The sequence below is a fragment of the Dasypus novemcinctus genome, chromosome 5 (genome assembly GCF_030445035.2).
Source record: "Dasypus novemcinctus isolate mDasNov1 chromosome 5, mDasNov1.1.hap2, whole genome shotgun sequence".
NCBI classification, from domain to species: domain Eukaryota; kingdom Metazoa; phylum Chordata; class Mammalia; order Cingulata; family Dasypodidae; genus Dasypus; species Dasypus novemcinctus.
Window position 1 is genome coordinate 30,092,399 of NC_080677.1, and position 22,029 is coordinate 30,114,427.

The 22,029-nt window shown below is 40.6% G+C and overlaps 1 protein-coding gene across 3 annotated transcripts in view; it reads left to right on the forward strand.

The window, feature by feature from the left end:
* Nucleotides 1–22,029, forward strand: part of CPVL (carboxypeptidase vitellogenic like) — a 130,520-nt gene that overhangs the window by 72,966 nt on the left and 35,525 nt on the right. For all 3 annotated transcript variants that reach the window (XM_004476077.5, XM_004476078.5, XM_058296839.2), the window contains 2 exons: nt 1,463–1,561; nt 3,328–3,501. In XM_004476077.5, coding sequence (XP_004476134.2) covers nt 1,463–1,561; nt 3,328–3,501 — 273 coding nt within the window. The remainder of the gene's footprint in view (nt 1–1,462; nt 1,562–3,327; nt 3,502–22,029) is intronic.

Sequence of the window (22,029 nt, forward strand, 5' to 3'; positions counted from 1 at the left end):
CAATGACAGTATTTTCGAGACTGGTTTTAAGCTAAAGAGAAGTGAACCTCATTTTGAATTACTAACAAATTTTATGCTTAATGATACCAATCTGCCAGTGAGGCATTTGATATGCTTTTAGAGAAGTGTACGGGGATTAAGCAATGTCAAGAGCAAGAACATTTGCTAGGCCCAAAGGGATAAAGAGAGCAGACAGGTGTCCACCGCACAAGCAGCGGCTTCAGCACCCGTGCGGTCAGTGACTGCTGAGAAGTTCCGATGTTCTGTGTGTTCAGAGATACAAGGCAAGATGGTTCATGAGGCTATACAGAACCACTCCCAAACCAGATTCATTATCAAAAAACAAACAAACAAACAAACAAACAGGAAACAGACCACAATCCTTGAACATGTGGAATGTCTTGGTGACCATTAGGCCAATACCTTGAGGGATGAATTAAAACATACAGAAGTTTGCTTTTGTAAGGGAAATAGACAAATGATACCTAAGAAAGCAAGCGCCTGGTGGTGAAATGTTTCAACACGGGCAGTGGAATGCTCCCAGAAACCTGAAACCCAAGAGAATCCAAATAACAAAATCTTAACCCCTCTGTCTTTCAATCCACTCATCCCAATTCCTCTTTATTATCCCTAAACCCCTCAAGTCCTAATTTCTGTAATTACCTCGCTCAGTCATTACACCCACCCCCCTTTCACACTTCTCAGATCCTTTGGCTAACCCATAGCCCCGGCTAACCCCCACGCTCCACCCACTCTGCCTGCACCTGGGCAGGGGGACGTGACTGGAGAAAAGCCACAGCCATGCTGACAGCTCTCACCCTCAGCTGATGACGGGTTTTAATGTCCACAGTCCAAAGACAACTTCAGCCAGCTGCAAGCACGTGCATCTAGGTCCATAGCCTCTCCTCTGTCCTCTCTCGGTGCTGTGGGTGAGTGGTCCACGATCCATACGTGTTAAGGCAGCCCTTCCTCCCTTGGGGTCTTTGGGCTCACTCTTCTCTCTCCTTGGAATGCTCTATCCCCAGATGTCTCTATGGCTCCCTCCCTTCCAACAGGGCTCCATGCAAGTACCACCTTGTGAGAGTCCCCAGCGGCCTCCTCTCTGCCGTGTCCCTTACACTCATGACACAACATGCACATGGCACCCGTGACGTGTCCGAGCCCCTGTCTCTTCTTGATTTTCCTCCTTAGCACTCATCACTCTCTGACGTGCTTTCTATTAAGCTTATTTATTGTCCCTCTAGAATATGCACTCCCTGGAAGTAGACATTTGGTCTGCATTTTCAGTGCTATTTCCCCAACGCCCAAACAGATCCTACATAGAGAAGGTATGCAATAAACAGCTATTGAGTGAAATAACAAAGGAATTAAAAAGTTGGATAGATTAAATGACAAATGCCTGTACATTCCTACTCATTCTAATGATGCCCCCTCTCTCTTTCTCTCCTCCCTCCCAACCTAGATATTGGACAAACTACTTGATGGTGACATAGCAAATGAACCTTCTTATTTCCAGAATGTTACAGGATGTCTTTATTATTATAACTTTTTACAATGCACGGTAATTATATCCTTTTCAATAATAATGTTTGCTTACATATTTTGGCAAAGCCAAACCTCCTTTGATTAGGGAAATATTCTAACTGACTTTATGCTAGATAAATATGTCCAAACTGTATTGTATTATTTGATCTACTAATGTATAGGATTGTTCCCTACCAGTGTTATATACAGTCTGAACATCAGGAGTGTGATGTTTCTGATAACTCAAAACAATTTTTTATTAACACAATTTCCCCTCATTAGAGCTTATTATAAAGAGGTTCTTTTGGGAAACGGACTTTGGCCCAGTGGTTAGGGCGTCCGTCTACCATATGGGAGGTCCGCGGTTCAAACCCCGGGCCTCCTTGACCCGTGTGGAGCTGGCCATGCGCAGAGCTGATGCGCGCAAGGAGTGCCGTGCTACGCAACGGTGTCCCCCACGTGGGGGAGCCCCACGCGCAAGGAGTGCGCCCGTGAGGAAAGCCGCCCAGCGTGAAAAGAAAGAGCAGCCTGCCCAGGAATGGCGCCGCCCACACTTCCCGTGCCGCTGACGACAACAGAAGCGGACAAAGAAACAAGACGCAGCAAATAGACACCAAGAACAGACAACCAGGGGAGGGGGGAAATTAAATAAATAATAATAAATAAAAAATCTTTAAAAAAAAAAAAAAAAAAAAAGAGGTTCTTTTGTGAGAAACACAGGCTGGGATTAGAATTCTGTGTGTCAGGTCCCAGAACTCCAAGCCTGTCATGAGTTTTTTGAAAGTGCCCACATTCTTTGTTCTGTACTTAAGAAAGCTTGGAGAATCAAAACTGCCAAAGCCTTTATGAAAATATTTGCTTTGTCTTAATTTTAACTTAAAATGTTTAGTGCCTTTCATATGGCCCTCACTTCAAGCCCTCTGGAATATTTCTAAAAGTATTCATGTAACTTCTTTCATAAAAGTAGGCCAAAGTTAATGTCTTTTGTGTAGAATTAATCAAATAAGAGAAAAAGAGCCAAAATGGTGGTTTGAATTTGTATAATCTTGGTCTAGAGTATATGACAATGCTTTCTGGGTTTTTTTAAAAATTGCCTTATTTAAGAGCTGTTGTAAATAAAATATAAAGCTAATTTTAGAGTTCTTCATTCCTGAAAAACTAAACTTGATGCACGTTTTTCTTCCGTTTTTTCTTTTTTGTTTGTTTTGTTTTATTTGATCAAGACCATGGACAACATTGCTTTTGTATTCTGTCCTTTAAAAAGTATCCTGTTCTTACATTCAATATATTATCCCCCTTAAATTAGAGTCAGCTGCTATTTTTTGTGTACTCTTAATAAACAGCAGAACATGGAAAAGAAATACTTAGTTTTTAATCTACCCTGCCACCACCCTGGGGTCCATTTGACCTTCCTTCCATAGAGCCATCACCAAGGCTCAAATTTATTTTGATTATCTCACCTTTCCTTTCCCCCATCTTTCCTCCTGGAAGGTTGCTAAATGGATCCACAGGTTGCAAAGTATGAGTTTCTGAGGAGGAAAGCCCAACATTTGTGAATTGGGTATTGGTCCTGAGCGTGTCAACACCATCCAGATTTGTCATTAGTAAAAGTAACTCCCCCTTATATTACCTCAAAGCCTGTAAGTTACAATTTCAAAGGTAGCGACAAGTTAATAATCATGTCACATTTTATTGATAGTGTTATATGTTATAAGCAACTCACAGCTTCCCCCTTGACCCAATGTTCTGTTCTGACCGCCCATTCAAGTTCTCTAATAGTTTTCTGATACCTTCTTCTGCCAGGAACCTGAGGACCAAAGTTTCTATGGGAAATTTTTGTCACTCCCAGAAGTGAGACAAGCACTCCATGTGGGAAACCGGACTTTTAATGATGGATCCGAAGTTGAAAAGTACTTGCGAGAAGATACAGTAAAGTCAGTTAACCCATGGTTAATTGAAATCATGAATAATTATAAGGTGAGAGAGTTATTTCAGGAACTGTCAAATTGGGGGACTTTTCGGATTACCCAGTACAAAGGCTACTCTCTTTTGTTTGCAGTTTGACTCCTGCCATTTTTTACTTTCATGAGATTTTGTAAATGTAAATGACAAACCCTTTCCAAAGTTTTGATTTCTTTGAATTTCTGAAGTTTCATTTTCCCCCTTCTAATTAAATCACTTTCCCCAATAGTTCCTTCAAATGAAATTTCCTTTGGCACATGCTACCTTTCATGCTTTCTTGAAAAAAGGATAGCAGAGCCAAACAAGATGACTGGTCTTGTATAAGAAACAATTTCCCCCTTTTTCTTTGCCTGTGATATTAATCCTGATGATGTCAGGGGTAAATGAAATCAACTGGTTATTTTAAAAATTCATTTTATCTAATAAGTGCATTCATTTGCTCTGCTCGATGACACTTTTTTCAATATCTGTTTTCTGCCAAACTCTGGACTAGTCTGTTTGGTTGAAACAATGGATGAGAAAAGGTCCCCATTTTGGAGTGTATAAAGTCAAACACTATGTTGCCTGCTTGAGATGTTCTGCCTGATTTCGTGCTGGAGGTTCCAGTGGAAAGTGAAGTCGTAGAAAGGGAGACTTGAAGGAGACATGGACTCTAGAACTCTCTCTGTTGACGGAGGATCTCAAGAGTAGTGACATGCTGTGCATTTCTTGCTCACCAGGGCTCTTCTCATCTCTACTTCTGATCCTCTAGGGCTGTCTTCACTTGCCTTGAGGATGGTAGAGGGGCAATGCTGAAGGATAAGTGTACCAATGATAGATCACCTGAGGTGATTCACTTCCACCCTGTACTCTGGCAGAGGCAGGGGTATCGTTTGGGACGAACATAAAACAGGGTAGAGAGTAGCCCATAGGCACCAGTGCATGAAAAGACAACCCTTCCTCAAGATACTTTATTTCCCCCTGTCAGAGAATTGTCCCAATATGCTGCTTTTGTTAGACTCAAATTCCTGTTGCCATTTGCTGGCATGAGGATTATTTGTTTCTACAAGTTTATGCTAGCAATAGTGTCCCTTGAGTTTGTGCAGTACACAACCTGCAGTACTGCCCAGGGAGTCCCTGGCCAAGTACCCTTACAAGACTGTGATTCAGAAGATGATGGCTGTAGCCCATCTTTTGGCCTTGCCTATAGTACACAAAGTGAGTCCTTAGGCATAAAGTCTGTTGAAAATGACCTAAGACTAGTGGCATGTACTGTTTACAAACCCATTATAAACCTGCAGATATTGATGAAATATTTTCTAGGAAAGAAAGGGTCTGACTAGATCAGGAGAGTGTTTCAACTGTCCTTACGTTTGGTTCTTTTGGGGTATGTGATGGCCCTTACTGCTCCCCTGCTTCTAGCCTTTTTTGACCACCTCCAGAACACACTGCCAGTTACCCCCTTCCCTTTGCTCTCAGGGTGCACTGTGTCTACCCCCACAGTCATACTTGGTACATTGTAATGCCGTTGTGGGCTCTCATTTCTGGCACTCATACCAGCTCCCGGCCTGGAGCAGATATCAGTAACGAACGAATGAATGAGTGAAAAATCAGTGCTATAAATTAGTGTCATGCCAAAAATATAACTACTAATGTTGTCCATAATCCATTACATTTATTTTCCAAAAATTTATTAAACCAAAAAGAGCTTAACCTTGTGCTAAAAATATAAATAAATAGCTTGCTATAATATGACATTAATAAATGCAAAGTGGTATTTTGGGCATGTCGTTTGGAGAGCAGACAAGGAAGTTCCCATGTACATGATTTGTGACCTTGAGACATATTTCCTCAGTGTATAACTGAGTATTATGCCTGTTTTCAGACACTGGAATATGATTCCTTTCTCAGCCACGTGGAGATAGAGTGGGTCCGATGGCTCACCTGGTGCTGACTAATCACCGTAGTGCCTGCTTGGCTGATAAAGGAGCATATATTGATTGAAGTTGATCCTGCATTTTGATAACTGTCTATGTCCCTGTAGCTCACATATCCTAAACTTGACATTATGAATTCCAATGAAATCAGAATATTTTCTAAACTTTTCTACTCTAGATCAGTTGCCAGAAAAAGAACCATTTAGTGGTGCACATAAACCGTGTTTCCAAAGAATGTCATCAATTTTAGTGCAGACAGGGAAGCGGCTGCTGCTAAAACAGATAGCAGATGCATCGATACAGCCGGCACAGCCCTGCAGGGCGGCCAGTGGCTTCAGCTTGTCTGTTAGTGGTGGAGAACCTCAGTGTATTTGTAACGGGGTCAAAAGAAGCTGGGTTGGTTTAAAGCATTACTACCTGTAAAGTTATGTTTATGTAACACTCAATGCTAATTTTTCATAGAAAATAGCATGCATGGGTCCATTCATAGGAACGTAGATGTCTTTTTCCAGTACTAGATTCATTTCAGCAAATGCAGAACATTTGTGGTGGGCTGAGGATGTCCCTCATGGGTTTCTTTTTTTTTTTTTTCAGATTTATTTATTATTTTTTAAAATTTATTTCTCTCCCCTTCCCCCCCACCCCCAGTTGTCTGTTCTCTGTGTCCATTCACTGTGTGTTCTTCTGTGTCTGCTTGTATTCTTGTCAGCAGCACCAGGAATCTGTGTTCCTTTTGGTTGCGTTATCTTGCTGCATCAGCTCTCCGTGTGGGCGGCGCCATTCTTGGGCAGGCTGCACTTTCTTTTGCGCTGGGCGGCTCTCCTTACGGGGCGCGCTCCTTGCACGTGGGGCTCCCCTACACAGGGGACACCCCTGCGTGGCACGGCACTCCTTCTGCACATCAGCACTGTGCATGGGCCAGCTCCACACGGGTCAGGAGGCCCTGGGTTTGAACTTTGGGCCTCCCATGTGGTAGGCAGACGCTCTATCCATTGAGCCAAATCTGCTCCCTCGTGGTTTCTTATAAATAAAAGAACTCCCTTGGTGTATTAACTTCTGCGTAGATGACAGGAGAACCCAATCCTTTTCTTGCAATGATCTACAGGAGATGGGTACTCAAAGTCATTCTCTTTTCAGTAGATGCAGTATCATGTTAGCAATTTCCAAAAATCTAGAGTGAGAAACAATCTGTTGGACTATTTGAATTCTTTATGATTAAAGGGTCACAATATCATCAAGACTTTTAGGAGTAATGGAGCCGTCAAGCCTGGTAAAAGAGCACAGTGATTATGAACATGTATTCTCAAGTCAGACATTTGGGTTTGAATTCTGGCTCCATCCTGCATAGGCTATTCCTTTGTGGGGGGTTCTTAAATTCTGTGCTTCAGCTCACTCCTCTGTAAAATGGCAAGAATCATTTTACATATGCCATAGAATTCTCATGAAGCATAAATGATTTAAATGAGGCTTGTTTGTGTAAGAGACTTAAAGAAGTGTCTCGTGGTTGGAAAGGGCTTTTAAGTATAAGCTATTTATTACCAAGGGTGTTCTACAAACTATAGCAAAAGTCCTTCAGTATCTTCTGCATAGGAAAACTGTACAAGAAACCCTGGGAAAAAAAAAGTAAGAATGATCTGCATGTTTTCCTGGTGAAAGAGATAAATTCCAGTATAGCTGATAGAACAGAGGCTCAATTTCTATTTCCAGTGGAGTAGTAGGCACTCCAAAGGGCCCCTTTGCTATAATACAACTAAATCTAGGATGAATTTTAACAAGTGCAATAATACTACATTTAATAAAACAGGTCTCGAAGTACAAAACTAGAAAGCAAAAACAGCACAAGAAATACAGAAGATAGAGAAACCTACAGAGCTGGAGCCATAGAGTAGACTGGCCCTGCGGACTTACGTTTCAGCTCCTCGCTTGGTGGGGGGCTGGCTGACCTGAGACATGCAGACTTAGACTCCAGTAATTGGAGTTAAAGTAGTGAAAGGTTACTCAGGGCTTGTGAAGGGGTTAAATCTTTATTAATTTCACATTTTATCAGGTATTAATACTTAAATATGAAGGTTAAACTCTAAAAGAATTGAAATAGAGTATGAATCTTCCAGTCCAATAGAGGAACATGTAGATTGAGAAAAGAAAAGACATAGAAGAATAAAATGGTGTTATAAATAATACAAAGTAAAGTGGTGAACTTTGTACAACACATGTAAATGGATTAAACTTTAGAGTTGTTTTTTTTTTTAAAGCTATATGCAGGGAAGCGGCTCAAGCAGTTGGGCTGCCATTTACCATACAGGAGGCCCTGGGTTCGCATCCTGGGGCCTCCTTGTGAAGGCAAGCTGGCCTGCGCCTGTGGAGAGGTGACGGCCCTCACCCATGGAGAGCTGAAGGCCTACGCCCGTGGAGAGCTAGCGCAGTAAGATGATGCAACAAAGGGAGACAGGTAGAACAGAAGAATGCACAGCAAATGGACAGAGAGAGCAGACAGCAAGCAAGCCGCAAGGGGGGAGAAATAAATAAAATTTAAAAAAGAAAAGCTATATGCAGATTATAAGAGGCATGCCTAAAATTTAAGGCTACTGAAAAGTTGAAAGCAAAAGTTTTAGGAAAGGGGAAGCAGATGTGGCTCAACTGATAGAGCGTCTACCTTCCATATAAGAGGTCCAGAAATCAAACCCAGGGCCTCCTGGCCCATGTGGTGAGGTGGCCCATGCATGGCGCTGCTGTGCGCAAGGAATGCCATGCTATGCAGGGGAGCCCCCCCGTGTAGGGGAGTTCCACGCACAAGGAGTGTGCCCCGCAAGGAGAGCCACCCCATGCAAAAAAGTGCAGCTCACCTAGGAGTGGCGCCACACATATGGAGAGCTGACACAGCAAGATGACGCAATAAAAAGAGACACAGATTCCCAGTGCCACTGAGAATGCAAGTGGATGCAGAAGAACACACAGTGAATGGACACAGAGAGCAGACAATGGGGGGGGGGGGGAAGGGGGGAGAAAGAAATAAAAACTAATTAAAAAAAAAAGTTTAGGAAAGGATATACCAGGCAAATGTTTAAAAAAATATTAAGCCTGGATAGCTCTTTTAATATCAGCCAAAACAAAATTTAAGACAAAAATATTACTGAAATAAAGAGAAAATTCTATGATAGGCTCATTTCATTAGAAGATAGAACAATACAAAACTGATGTATACCTAACAAATTGCCTCAAAATCTATACACGCTAAATTGATATAGCTACCAAAAAAAATTATACCTGGTAATTCATTATACTTCTTTTTATTACCAATAAATCAAGCAAATAAAGAACAATTACCAGGGAAGGGGATTTGGTTAACAGATAAAGCATCTGCCTACCACATGGGAGGTCCAGGGTTCAAACCCAGGGCCTCCTGACCCGTGTGCTGAGCTGGCCCGTGCACAGTGCTGATGTGCAAAAGGAGTGCCGTGCCACACAGGGGTGTCCCCCATGTAGGGGAGCCCCACACACAAGAAATGTGCCCTGTCAGGAGAGCTGCCCCATGCGAAAAAAGTATAGCCTACCCAGGAGCGGTGCCACACACACACACACAGAGAGCTGACGCAACAAGATGACACAACAGAAAGAGACACAGATTCCCGGGGCCGCTGACAAGAATACAAGCAGACACAGAAGAACACACAGTGAATGGACACAGAGAGCAGACAAGTGGGTATGGGGGAAGGGGAGAGAAATAAATAAAAAATAAAAATCTTAAAAAAAAAACCAATTAGCAGAAATAGAGAAGATGTGGACAGTAAATTAACTAGCCAAATTCAATGAATGCAAATGAAATGCTGAACACAGTAATTGGCAACTCTCAAAAATTTAAGGAAATAAATTAAGCCTGAAATTCTTTTGAAAATGAAACATTAAAAAATTTAAACATTAAAACTGTAGTTTTTTTTCTAGGTAAAACAATGAGAATTTATTAGCTTACAGTTTGAGGACAATAAAATATCCAAGTCAAGTCATCATAAAGGCAATACTTTCTTCCTACAGATCAGCTGCCAGTGATCCTTGGCTCCTCTGCCACATGGCAAGGCAAATGGCGGTATCTGCTGGTCTTTCCCTTCTCTTCCTGATTTTGTTGCTTTCAGTTTCTTGCTTCCATGGCTTTCTCTGTCTCTCTCTCTCTGTATTCATTCTATTTATAAGCTCTACCCCAGTCCTAATTCAGTCTAAGTCTTGATTAAATCAAGAGAGCAGTCCATCATTATAGCTGCCTGACAGGGATAAGGTGTGAGCCCATCTTTGGCAACATTATCCATGCCAATCCCTTTCTACACATTTTATTTTATTATATTTTTTAATTTTGAAATTTTATTGTTATATTTCATATAATTTCAAACTACAATAAAATGTGACTCATAGTTTGATAAAAGGTAAAAAACAAAAATAGTAGCTAGAGAAAAATAAATATCATTATTATAGAGTGTACCTGAGGTCTTAACCAGTTCAGTAAGTAAAGAAAGAGTATCTGGTGTGAGGCCTATAAATGGACAATCAAAATTATTCATATATAATGTGATTAAGTATATAGAAAAAAATTAATCTTGTGACGCATTTTAGTATTAATACAAGAGTTTAGCAGGCTAGCTGGATAGAGCTCAATTATATATTTTTAAAAATATACCATTTTCAAGAACTACAGAAAAAATAAAGTACTTAAGAATATAGTTAACAAGGATTTTCCAAATCTTTCTTGAGGATATTAGAATCCTTTTAATTGGAGAGATACTTTACTAAACATTGTAAAAACAATTACCTCCATGTTAATATTGTCATTTTAGAGACTTGATAGTTTAATTTACCAATTTTGAGATTATAAGGAAGAGCCAAGCCTCAAGAATTAAGAAAAAGAATGTGGAGTGAGGACTTACCCTATTAGTTAACAAGATTTATGATAAAGATATAAGAATTGAGACAGCGCTTATTGATGCAGAGATAGACAAGTGGCAACAGAACCAAGAAAAGATCCTTACACATATGATAGAACTGGCATTGCCAGTCACGTGGGAAATGACACTGTCCTATGAACAGCGTTGAAAAAATTGATTTCCCATTTGGAAAAATAGAAGTTAGATCCATTGTATTAGTCAGCCAAAGGGGTGCTGATGCCAAATACCAGAAATTGGTGGTTTTCATAAAGAGTATTTTTTTGGGGTAGGAGCGTACAGGTACCAGGCCATAAAGCATAAGTTACTTCCCTCACCAAAGTCTATTTCCACATGTAGGAGCAAGATGGCTGCCGACATCTGTGAGGGTTCAGGCTTCCTGGGTTCCTCCCTTCCTCAGGCTTCTTTTTCCTGGGCTCAGGGTTTCTCTCTTCCTGGGACTTCCTTCTATTTCCTCTGTGAGCTTACTTTCTGGGGCTCCAGCTTCAGGCTTCAGCATCAAACTCCAACATTAAAAACCTGCAGCTCTGTTCTTTGCCATGCCTTTTATCTGCGAGTCCCCACCCACCAAGGAGTGGGGACTCAATGCCCTAATCATAACTCAGTCATGCCCAGGTACAGATCAGATTACAAACATAATCCAATATCTATTTTTGGAAGTCATAACCATATCAAACTGCTACATCCATATATAAAGATTAATTACAGATGAATTTAAAAATTAAATATAAAAGAGGACATTTAAAAATCTTAAGAAAATACAAAATATACCAGTCAAGATCTCAGGGTAAGGAAAGTTCTTTAATTGGGACACAAATGTGCCAACAAAGGAGAAAATATTGAGAAATTCAAGTGCATTAAAACTAAGGACTCATTTAATAAAAAAACACCATAGAGAAGACAAAGTAGAAGTCACAAAGTATATTTGCAATACATGTCATTGGCAAAAATGAGTATCTAGAACATATGAATTCTTATAAATCTCACAGGAAATATGTTTAAAAATTCTTAATCACAGTAAAAAGTAGAAATAATCAAATCTTCCCCTCAAGAGGAATGGATAAAAAATTCATTCAATGGCACTGTATTCATCAATGAAAATCAAACAAACTATAGCAAATGCAACAACATGAAGTCTCAGAAACATAATATTGAGTGAAAAAGGATGCCATAGAAAAATGCATAACAGAATCAAGCTCGAAAAAAGTAAAAATAAATGATATATTGTTTACATATGTGATACATATGTGATAAAACCTTTTTCAAAAGCAAGGGAACTCTAAACCTGAAATGCAGGGTGGTCATTACCTCTGTGGGGAACACTTGAGTTGGGACAAGGGGAACGTTTTCATTTCCTTGGCCGCTCAAGCAAATATCATGCAATGGCCTGGCTTAAACAACGGAAATTTATTTGCTCACAATTTTGTGGGTTTTTATTTGCTTGTTTGTTTTTTGTTTGTTCATTTTTGTTGCTGTTTTTGAGATACCAGGGCCAGGGGTGGAAGCTGGGAACTTATATGTGGGAAGCTGGCTCTCAACCACTGTGCTACACAGGCTCCCCCAAGTTTGCTTTCGTTTGCTTGCTTGCTTGCTTGTTTGTTTTTTGTTTTTAGGAGTTACCAGGGATGGAGCCCAGGATCTCATACTTGGGAAGCAGGTACTCAACCACTCGAGCTCTATGCACTTCCCTGCTCACAGGTTTGAGGCTAGGAAAAAGTCAATCAAGGTGTCAGCAAGGCAATGTTTTCTTCCCAAAGATGGGCACTCCGGGGCCTGCTCCTGGTGATCTCTGGTCCTCGGCTCTTCTATCACATGGCAGTGCATCTGGTGGCCTCTCCTGACATCTCTATTCTCTTCTGGGTTCCCTTAAATTTCAGCCTCTTGCTTCCCGTCGCTTTCTTTTTCTCTGTGTCTGAATTTCATTCTGCTTGTAAAAGATTCCCAACATCGGATTAAGCCCCATCCTGATTGAGGGGGGCCACACTTTTTAACTGAAGTCACCTCATCAAAGGGTCCAACTTACGCTGGGTTCAGACCCACGGGAATGGCTTTACCTACCCATTGGTAGGCAGCAGATTTACTTTGCAAATCCATATTCCGTTATAGCTCCCTTCATGGCAGTGGTGAAGTGCACTGCATGTCAGAAGTCAAGCTACCTGGGGTTTAAAATTTTCCTTTTACTTTCTATCCTGCAAAATTCTCTCTCTCTCATGGAATGAAGTACAGTTATGAGGGCAGCCATCTCATGGTCTTGTTTACCACTCTATCCCCAGGGCTAGCACAGTGCCTGGCACATAGTCAATAAACTCTAATCAATGAAAGAACTGTCATGGGAGCAAATAAAGTAAAGTGGAATAGAAGACTTGAGAGACAGTAGATGCTGCTTGATAAATTTTACTTCCTTTAATCTTCCCGTTCTAAAATTGCACTTGCTCTGCAACAGTAGTTCTTGCTGCTCTCTTTGCACTAGAAGCACCTGGACAGCTTTAAAAAAAACAAACAAAAAAAAACTATGAGTCACTCCACCAAAGATTATGATTCAGTGGCTCAGTATAACAAATAGCACATAAAAGTACCCAATAAATTTTGAAGGAAGGGAGGAAAGAAGGAAGGAGGGAGGAAAGGGAGGGGAAGGGGATAGAAGGAAAGAGAGAAGGAAAACAAGAAAGATGGAAGGACAGAAGGAAGGTAAATCTGTTCATTTCTACCGTAAGCTCTCTTTACAATAAACATATCCCATTATCATGAGTGCAAATAATTCACCACATTATTAATAATTTCCATTGGTTATATTTTGCTCCTTCCTGTTTTTAGCGGGACTTTTTTATTTTGGGGAAAACAAAAACAAATACACTTTCATACACTGATTGTAAGATGTATCCTGATTTTAAAAACAATAAAATATGGGGGGATTGGGATTTGAATCCAGGAAATGAGGTGGTTCCCTGGTATCCTTTCTGGTAAAGGAATCAGCATCGCTCCTCTTTTCCTTCATAATTCTGAACTCGTTCTCATCCTCCCTTTCTCCATCTGGTCATGTTCTTGCCTTCCAAGAAAAGTACATAGGCTGCAGTTTTAAAGTTGGTTTGTTTCTTGTGTGAAATCATTATTTTAATAAACAAGAGCTGCATTCTAGACAAAGACCAAATATTGCCCCAGTACTTGAGTCACTTCTGTGCTAAGTTGCCTGGAAGGCAGTTTCACGGGTACCATCCCCAAATACCAACTCTTACCTCCACATGCTTAAGTTTTTAAAGGTTATGTTGCCCTGGGGTAGGGTTTAGAGTGCTGTGTTTAAAAGTTCATCTTGTCAGGAAATGGTAAATATAGGTTACGTTTCCCTGTCAGGGGTCATTCTGCAGCTCATTAAATTTCAGCTAATTGCAATCTTCAGAATACAAAATCTTAGAGTTTCTCAGCTCCACTACCAGGCTGAAATCTTAACACCCAGGTCATTAGGATTGTACTTACTTATCCTAGGCTTATCAAAAGATCTGCATTTAGAAATGGTCAGTTCCTGATTAATGGATGTGACTTTTAAGTTTGAAGGGTGAACATTTCTTTCTAGCAGATCTAGCTCATTTTAGCAGTCATTCCGATTGCTTGTAGCATTTTCTTTTAATAACTTCTGATAGGAAAAGGTCGATAGTAACCATGGCCGGGAAACTAGAATTGATAAATGTCTAGCATACAAAGAAAATTTAACAAGTTGAGCCTGATTCTTCAACTTGCAGTTGGATTCTAAGCTTTCTGACTTTGTTGACTGTAAGCAGATGACTTTTCTTGCAAGCTATGTGAAGGTAATCTTGGTAACGGCAGCGCCATTCCATGAAAAACTTTTGGGAGGCAAAGCCACTCATAGTGAAGCATCAATGAAGAGAGGGAAGCTAATCCTGGGTCATTTGTTTTACACAGTTATAGCCTATAGATAAGCAACTGCTACTTTTCAACCAAATTAAAAAGTGTACATTCAAAAACCAATTTATACTGCAGAATTCCTATGAATTCATTTTACCCATTTCAGTTGTAATCCAAGTAGAAGAGTGTCACAGATTTTTTTTCTAAATGTGACATGCTCCTTTTGGGTTTCTTGATTTTAAGCATTTACAGTGAATAAAATGAAAAAAGAATATCCATAAATTATAAAATGAACTTTGGTTTCTTCTGAACTTGCCATGCTTTTGATACTTTGTTGTTGTTGTTGATTCTTTGAATTTATGTTGGATGAAATGTCAAATGAGAATAAGCATGCATTTTTATTTTCTCTTATTTATTTCATTAAACCATTCATAATGTGTTGTACCAGGTTAATTGGCTTTTCTTTGGTGGACAACATCATCATTTTGCAAGGGCTTTATTTTATCATAGTTTGAAAGTGCCTCCTACTCAAAATATTAAAAGGTCCATTGTGATTTATGGCAAAAGGACAAGTAGAATTTAGTCTGGAAATACCCAAAAATGGCACAGGGGAGGGTGGTGGAGGGAGAAAGATAATAAATGATAATACCATTTGCTGTACAGATTCCAGGCGTCTCAAACTCAATGAGCTAAGAAATGCATATATAAATCCAGCTGGTAAATCCAACTGCTGTAAAACCCACGCAATTGCATTAGTTCATTTTACTTTGAAAACAGAAAGAGAAAAAAGGTGGGGGCAGTGGGTGGGATTCCTTTCTGGATACAATTATAGTCTCTACTGTGCAATGAATGTCACTGCACTGCAGTAGCTATTTAGTGTTTATTCCTTGTGTCATAGTATAGCAGAAAAAATGCAAAAAGACACAAATGTTCTAAAACACTGAATCACTGTCAGTGGAGTGTGGGAAGAAAATATTCAAACTTTAATTTTTAATATGGATTTGCACTGGGATGTGGTGTTTGTATTTTGTTTGTATTTGGTCTGTATGTTAGTGTGATAGAGCCAAAGTTCAAAGTCTGAGTTTTTGTCTTGGTTTTCATGTTTCCATTTGTATTAGTCAGCCAAAGGGGTGCTTATGCAAAATACCAGAAATCTGTTGGCTTTTATAAAGGGTATTTATTTGTGGTAGAAGCTTACAGTTACCAGGCCATAAAGTATAAGTTACTTCCTTCACCAAAGTCTGTTGCCATGTGTTAGAGCAAGACGGCTGCCATCATCTGCTAAGAGTTCAGGCTTCCTGGCTTCCTCTCTTCCCAGGGTTTGTTTTTGTCCAGGCTCAGCTGTCCTATTCTCTCCATAAGGCCAGCTCTAGACTCTTAGGTGACTGGCTCTGTCTTTCTATGCAGGGCTCAATTCTCTCTGGGCTCAGCTGCTCTGGTCCTCTGTGTGCTTACTTCCCTGGCTCCAGCTCAAAACTCCAGCATCAAAACTCCAACATCAAAACTCCAACTAACTCCTCTGCTCTGCCCTGTAGTTTTATCTGTGAGTCCCCACCCACCAAGGGGGCAGGGACTCAACACCCTACTGACATGACCCAATCAAAGCCCTAATCATAATTTAATCACTCCCATGTACAGACCAGTTCACAAACATAATCCAATATCTATTTTTGGAATTCATCAACCATATCAAACTGCTACACTATACATCATCACTGTCATCACCATCAATATTTGAGTCTATTTGCCCTGTAGTCTGACTCCAGATCCAGTGCAAATCCCAGAGTATGGGTGACTTAATTCAGTGGCAATTGGCCCTGGTCTATCAGCCAGAAAGGGCCAGCAGCATTATTCTCACATGCCCCACTGCCTGAGGAAGGCACAGCTGGCAAACTCCAGAGCTCTTCCTAGGGGGGCTCATCCAGTTTGCCTGGCTTATCCTGTAGAAGTTGTCCAGCTACGTCCTGGTGCCATCTACTTGCTTACTATGAGTAACTCCCAGGTTTTGTTGTTGTGTAACAGTCAGCAGAACAACACAGGTTATCTATGTTGCCCATGACTGGATGAAAGCAGACTCTTTTAACCGAGTTTTTTTTTTAAAGAAATGAGCCCCTGCTTTCCTGGTTATGATATCCCCTCCTCCTCTGGAGCACTGGTCACTCTGAATATTCTTGTCTGTTTCCTCAGCCTAGGGACAGTCCCCAATTTGTTACAGTGATTTGCACAATTCTTTTGAGCCATTTGACATTCTCTGGAAAGAAAAGGGAAAAGGAAGCTTTACTCTCCAAACAAGGAGGAGTTGTGTTTTTGGAAGAAAAATACACCAAAAACCTAAATGCAAGCTAATGGGGTAGCTTTGATGAATAGAACCATTGAGAGACTCTTGCATCAATTGATACCAAGTTTTCCTGTGTAGATAAAAACATAAAGAGCACAGAACATCAGTTTGACCTTTTTTTTTTTTGGTGAAGAAAACTAAGCCGTGCAATCAGGCACTTGCCTTCTTTTATGGAGAAAATCAACCTGGTTGGAAACCTTTCCCTTTTCTACCCACCTGGAGGAGGGGAGATTTGATAACAGCAAGTAGTATCTCTTGTGCAATCATTGTCACCATGCAGCAGTAGCTATTTTGTCTTCATTCCTTGTGTCATGGTATACTAGAAGGAAATGCAAAAGGATGAAACAAATGTTCCAAAAGACTGGACCACTCACTCTTTGGATGAGTCCTACTTAGTGTCACTCAGTCCTCTTCTGAGAGGCTGGCAAAGTAATCTTCTTTCAAAGAAAACTAGAATTTTTTCAAGCTAGAATACAAGTTTGTCGTGGGAGAAGCAGATGCTGGATGGGTCTGCTGCATCTTGAGGCCAGCCAGGATCCCAGGCGCATCTGTGCCTTACTGAGTGCTCTGCTCACTGAGGTCTCCAGCCTTCCCTTTCTGCTTTCTGTATTCTTTCCAGACCTCTGGATGAATGTTTTTTGTTTTTTTTAAGGTACTGGGGATGGAACCCAGGACCTCATACATGGGAAGCATGTATGAGCTACTGAGCTACATCTGCTCCCCTGGAGGAATGCTTTTTGCAGCCTGTTTTTAGCATTTCTCCTGTGAAAGACTTCCTTACTCTCTGCTGGCCCTCTGGAGCAAATCAGCAGGGGAGGGCCCTTTTCCTGCCCCATCTGGGCAGAAGGGATGGAAGGAGAGCAGCAGGGTTCACAGCTTGCTTTTTCTCCCCCCTCATAATCCTTGGTGAATCTGCTCCGCTTCTGGCATTGCTATTATTTTCTTGAACTTGAATGATCATCGTAATGTTGGGGAGCAGGGAGAAGGCAGGGACATTTGATGGCCAGGGGTTTCTCCTACTGCTCCTCTCTGTTCCCCTGTAATAATAGAGGTTGTAGGAGCATCTGCTTCTCCTCCATATGGACATATTTTCTAATCTGCTTGACCCAGCTTCATGGACTGCATATTGCTCCTCTCAGAGTGTTTGTTCTTGGAAGTTACTTCTTTCATTTGGCAACTGACAAGGGGACCAGTTTTCTTTGCAAAATAGACCAGATGTAAGGAATACCGGTGCTGTCCAATAGAAATATAATGCAAGCTGTATATGTAATTCCAAATTATCTAGAAGCCATATTAAAATATTTTGCTTAATCCAATCTATATCTAAAAAGGTTATCATTTTAATATGCAATCAATATTAAAATTATTAAAGAGCTAGTGTATGTTCTTTTCTTTGTACTAAGCCTTCAAAATCTGTTGTGTATCTTACACTTAGACCATATCTTAATTCAGACTGGCCACATTTCAAGTGTTCACTAGTGGCCAGTGGCTAGCGTATTGAACAGTGCAGTATTATGCTATAGTGTTAACTTATCTATAAATTAAATTTTTTTTCCCCATGGGGCAGTTCTTTTTGTTGGTTGGAGTGTGCACAAATGTGTACTTGTTGATTAAACACATTTAATAAGGTGGAAAAGGAAAGATTGAGCCTTTGACCTACCTCGTAGTAGGATAGAGGCAGTGGTAAACATGCTGCAATCATTGGAGATGACCATGAGCCTGAACTTAGAGCTCACATCCTGACAACCAGGGAGGCCATTCTTCTCAGAGGCACCTGTCAGGGGCAGTTCGCTGGCCTGCTCTTTAGGCACTGTCAGTTCATCAAAACTCAATTACTGCAGAGAGCAGATGTAGCTCAGTGGTTTGAGCACCTGCTTCCTATATACAAGGTCCCAGGTTCAAGTCCCAGTACCTTCTAAAAAAAAACAAAAAAACAAAAAAAACCCAATTACTGATGAGAATCCAGAGATTGTCAAGAGGTGAGGGAGTCAGAAAGAGGCTAAGGGAGCAGACCCTGAAACAAAAAGCTGGGCAAAGAATCCCTTTGAGTGTGCCCTCAGACTTTTATATTCAAACTGGAGGAAACATGTTCTTCTGGGTTATTACAAAAAGTAATTTTATGTGTGCTGGTCTAGGTCGCTGAGCTTTTTTTCAAGGACCAGAGTTGGAACACAGACTTTCTGGATCCTTTTCAAGTTGGCTTTGCATCTTGTTTCCTGTAAAAGCAGCTAGATAATTTAGAGTTAAGTTGCAAGAAAGCAGAAATAATTTTCTTTGACCAAAAGGCATTTGTCTAATTGCTGGACACTCACTCATATTTGTTGCTCTACTTCCATTTTTTAAAAACTCTCCTTGGCAGAACCAGCTCGTAGAGGAATGACAGGCACATGGGGGCGTTCATTCTAAATTTGCTTGCCCTCTTTCCTTGTCTGCTCTTCTCCTTAAACTTGGAAGTGAAGAATAACTTGGTTGCAGAAGTGAGGATGGTTTCATTCAGTAGATACATTATTCTTCTACCACTGCCTTCTGCAAGCAGGTTCTGGGGACTCGGCTTCCTGAGGGTTGTAGTCCTAAACACCCTGAAAATTCACCAGGAAGTATTAGGACTAGAAGCTTGAGTGATGTGCCTCTGGAGCCAGGCTATTGTCCGGGAACGGATGACAACTCTGCCTCTAGTTAGGAACATTTCTTAATTGTTAAACTCTGCTGCCAGTTTGGTTTTTCTTTTGCAGTTGAGCTTTTGGTAAACCCTTGGGAATTGCCCTTTTGTTGAGCTGAAAATTAGTGAAATTAGTTCTCTTCTGTTCAGGGAAAAAGCACTGGTGGGTCATGCTAATTACTTCAGGCTACAGTGGAGTTTGTAATAGAAGAATGATGAGAAAGGCAGAAGAGGAAGTGTGGAGAGAAGCTTTGTAGGAGTTTCATTGATTTAGCATCTGTAGGGAAAAGCTTCTTTTTAAAAAAAAATTTCTTTTTTTTGATTAGTGAACAGGAGAACATTCAAAACTAAGACAGATAGCAGCCAAGTGGGAATGCTGTGCAGCCTGGAATAGCTTAGGCTGCCGCTCCATCATTTCCCCAAACAGGAAACCACAAAATGTTAGAGATTAAGGTCACTGGATCATTGGGAAAAGAGCATAACTTTGTCTGCAAAGTATTATGATGTACTGTAAATGGGCCAAAATATAAGCATAAATCTTTCATCTAAAAATGCAACAACAAAAATCTAGCCTTCTCACAAAAGCACAGTTTGCTTTCCTATTGTACTGAGAGATGAAAACCTCTGTCTGTGGCATTTCTGTAATTTTCCTAATAGGTAGAGGGGTAATATGAGAAATCAGGAGAAAAGCTTTGTGTTTTCTCTTAGTAGCATGTGTGTTTAGGTTTGGATTTTTTTTTTTTTCTGTTAAACAGAAAAAAGCTAAAGTTTAGGTCAGTAAGTGACCCTATGATTTATTTTCAGTCATCTTCTGCTTTTGCACTGATTACAATGAAAATATACCAAATGCAAATGCGTATGTAATTTTCCTGGCTCATTTCTGCCCCAAATCCCTTCTCCTAAATATTCAGTTATAAAAGCCATAATAAAGGACAAATATCCTTTCTCACCTTTTGGAAACGCCTACAAAGCTTCTCGCCATCTTTTGGTTATTATATGACATCCCTTAATTTACTAGGTGTAAGAATGCAGGGTTAGAGGGTGCAAGTCTTTGAAGGTGATCATGGTTTTGCTGGTTCTGCAGGGATCTTTGGCTAACACAATTGGTTGCTTTCTGTCTTCCTTACAAAATATTCGCTCCTCAGAGGAATACGCTGGGTAAAATAAGAGTTAATTGTCTTCAGATTCTGTTTGTTTAGTCTTTTAATAAAGGGGAGGTATTCTTGCTGAGAGAGTTAAAATACAAGAAGAAACTAATTTGTGGACCTCTAGGACCTAAAGTGTTGCAAGGACTAAGTTTTTAGAAAGGCTCAGGTGAAACTGACTTTTGTTGACCTCTTTTAAGGAAAACTTAGAGAATGAAAGAGTGAACTTAACTTGTCTTTCCCCTTCTGATTGTTGACTGCTTTGAATAGTTTTTAAAAAATTGGAAGCTTTCGGAAGACAGGGCCAAATCTTTTCCCATCTCATCCTTTGGTCTGTAGTCCTTAGGTTCTCTATAACTATTTGTCTGTTTGAATAATAAAGATTTCATATGAATCAATTTAAACAAACAAACCAACAAAATTACATGCACAATGAGCATGCTCTCTCTTCTCCAGCTCAGACAAAGGCCACTTGCTTTCCATTTCCGATGGAATTGAAACTCAGAAGCCTGCAGGTTCCAGGAAGGAAACAGATAAATTAAGAGAATTGGTTTGAAACCTATGTTGCCCTCTTGGTCTCTGTTTTTTTACCTATGACTGAGGCATGGGTACAGAGAAATAGTTTTCTAAGAAAAACAACAGCATAAACACTGGAATAAATGGTAACTGCCCCTGTACCTCTGTGGGGATGGAAAGGGGAGAGACATAAAGAAATAGCTGGGGCTGTGTCTAGGGGTCAGCTTTGCCACAACGTTAGCCCGCTGGGGCTGTGTCTAGGGGTCAGCTTTGCCACAACGTTAGCCCGCTGGGGCTGTGGAAATAAAGACCCACTGTGGTCAAATTAAATGTTGTCATCTAACAGGGAGAAAAGCAAACTCCATGAAGACTAAAGGAATATATCTACAAGCTGCAAGTCAGCCTCAGGCGGCCAATTTCAGATCACTGTACTCCAGTATAGAAACTTCTTTTTTCTTAGTTTTTCCTTGATAAGGAGTAACAGAAACATGGATAAAACCACCCTGCTCTTGGTTATAGGACACCTATATGTATTTGTCGCTCCCATCAACTCTGGGATGTGTGCTTTCCTTACACCCATTTCACTTATGAGGAAACTGAGCTCTAGATGGGCTGTGCAACTTAAAAGAACCCTGCTAGTTAGCACCAGAGATAGGATTCAAACACAATCACAGGACCAGTGATCTTAACCCTAAACATTACCCTTTATCACTCATGTTCTGAATCTCCTCTAAGGACCCTTACTTTTAGGTTTGCTCTTTGCGCACAGAATAAGAAATACAAAATAAACCACCTGTTCAATGTGCTCCTTATGGGGGTAGTGAACTTGGGCAGTGAGGCTGTGTATAAGAGGAAGCACAGGCTTTGGACTCAAGCAGATCTGAGCTTGAACTCGCAGATCTGAGCTTGAACTCGTGTCCCCAGCTGTGGGGTAGTGGGCATGCTGTGAAACCTCCCCGCACGTCTGCCTCCTTATATCTCAAATGGGATAGAATAACGTCTGCCTTCTGGAGATGTTGTGAGATCATGGATGTAAAATGCTTAGCACACTTCCCTGGAACACAAAAAGCACCACAGACGAGGTCTATTATTTTTCAGGAATTTCCTTCTAAAAGCTCTACTCGTTCCCATACTTTTCTAGCATATAAATATAGGAAATTCCTTATGACATTGAATTCTATGCACC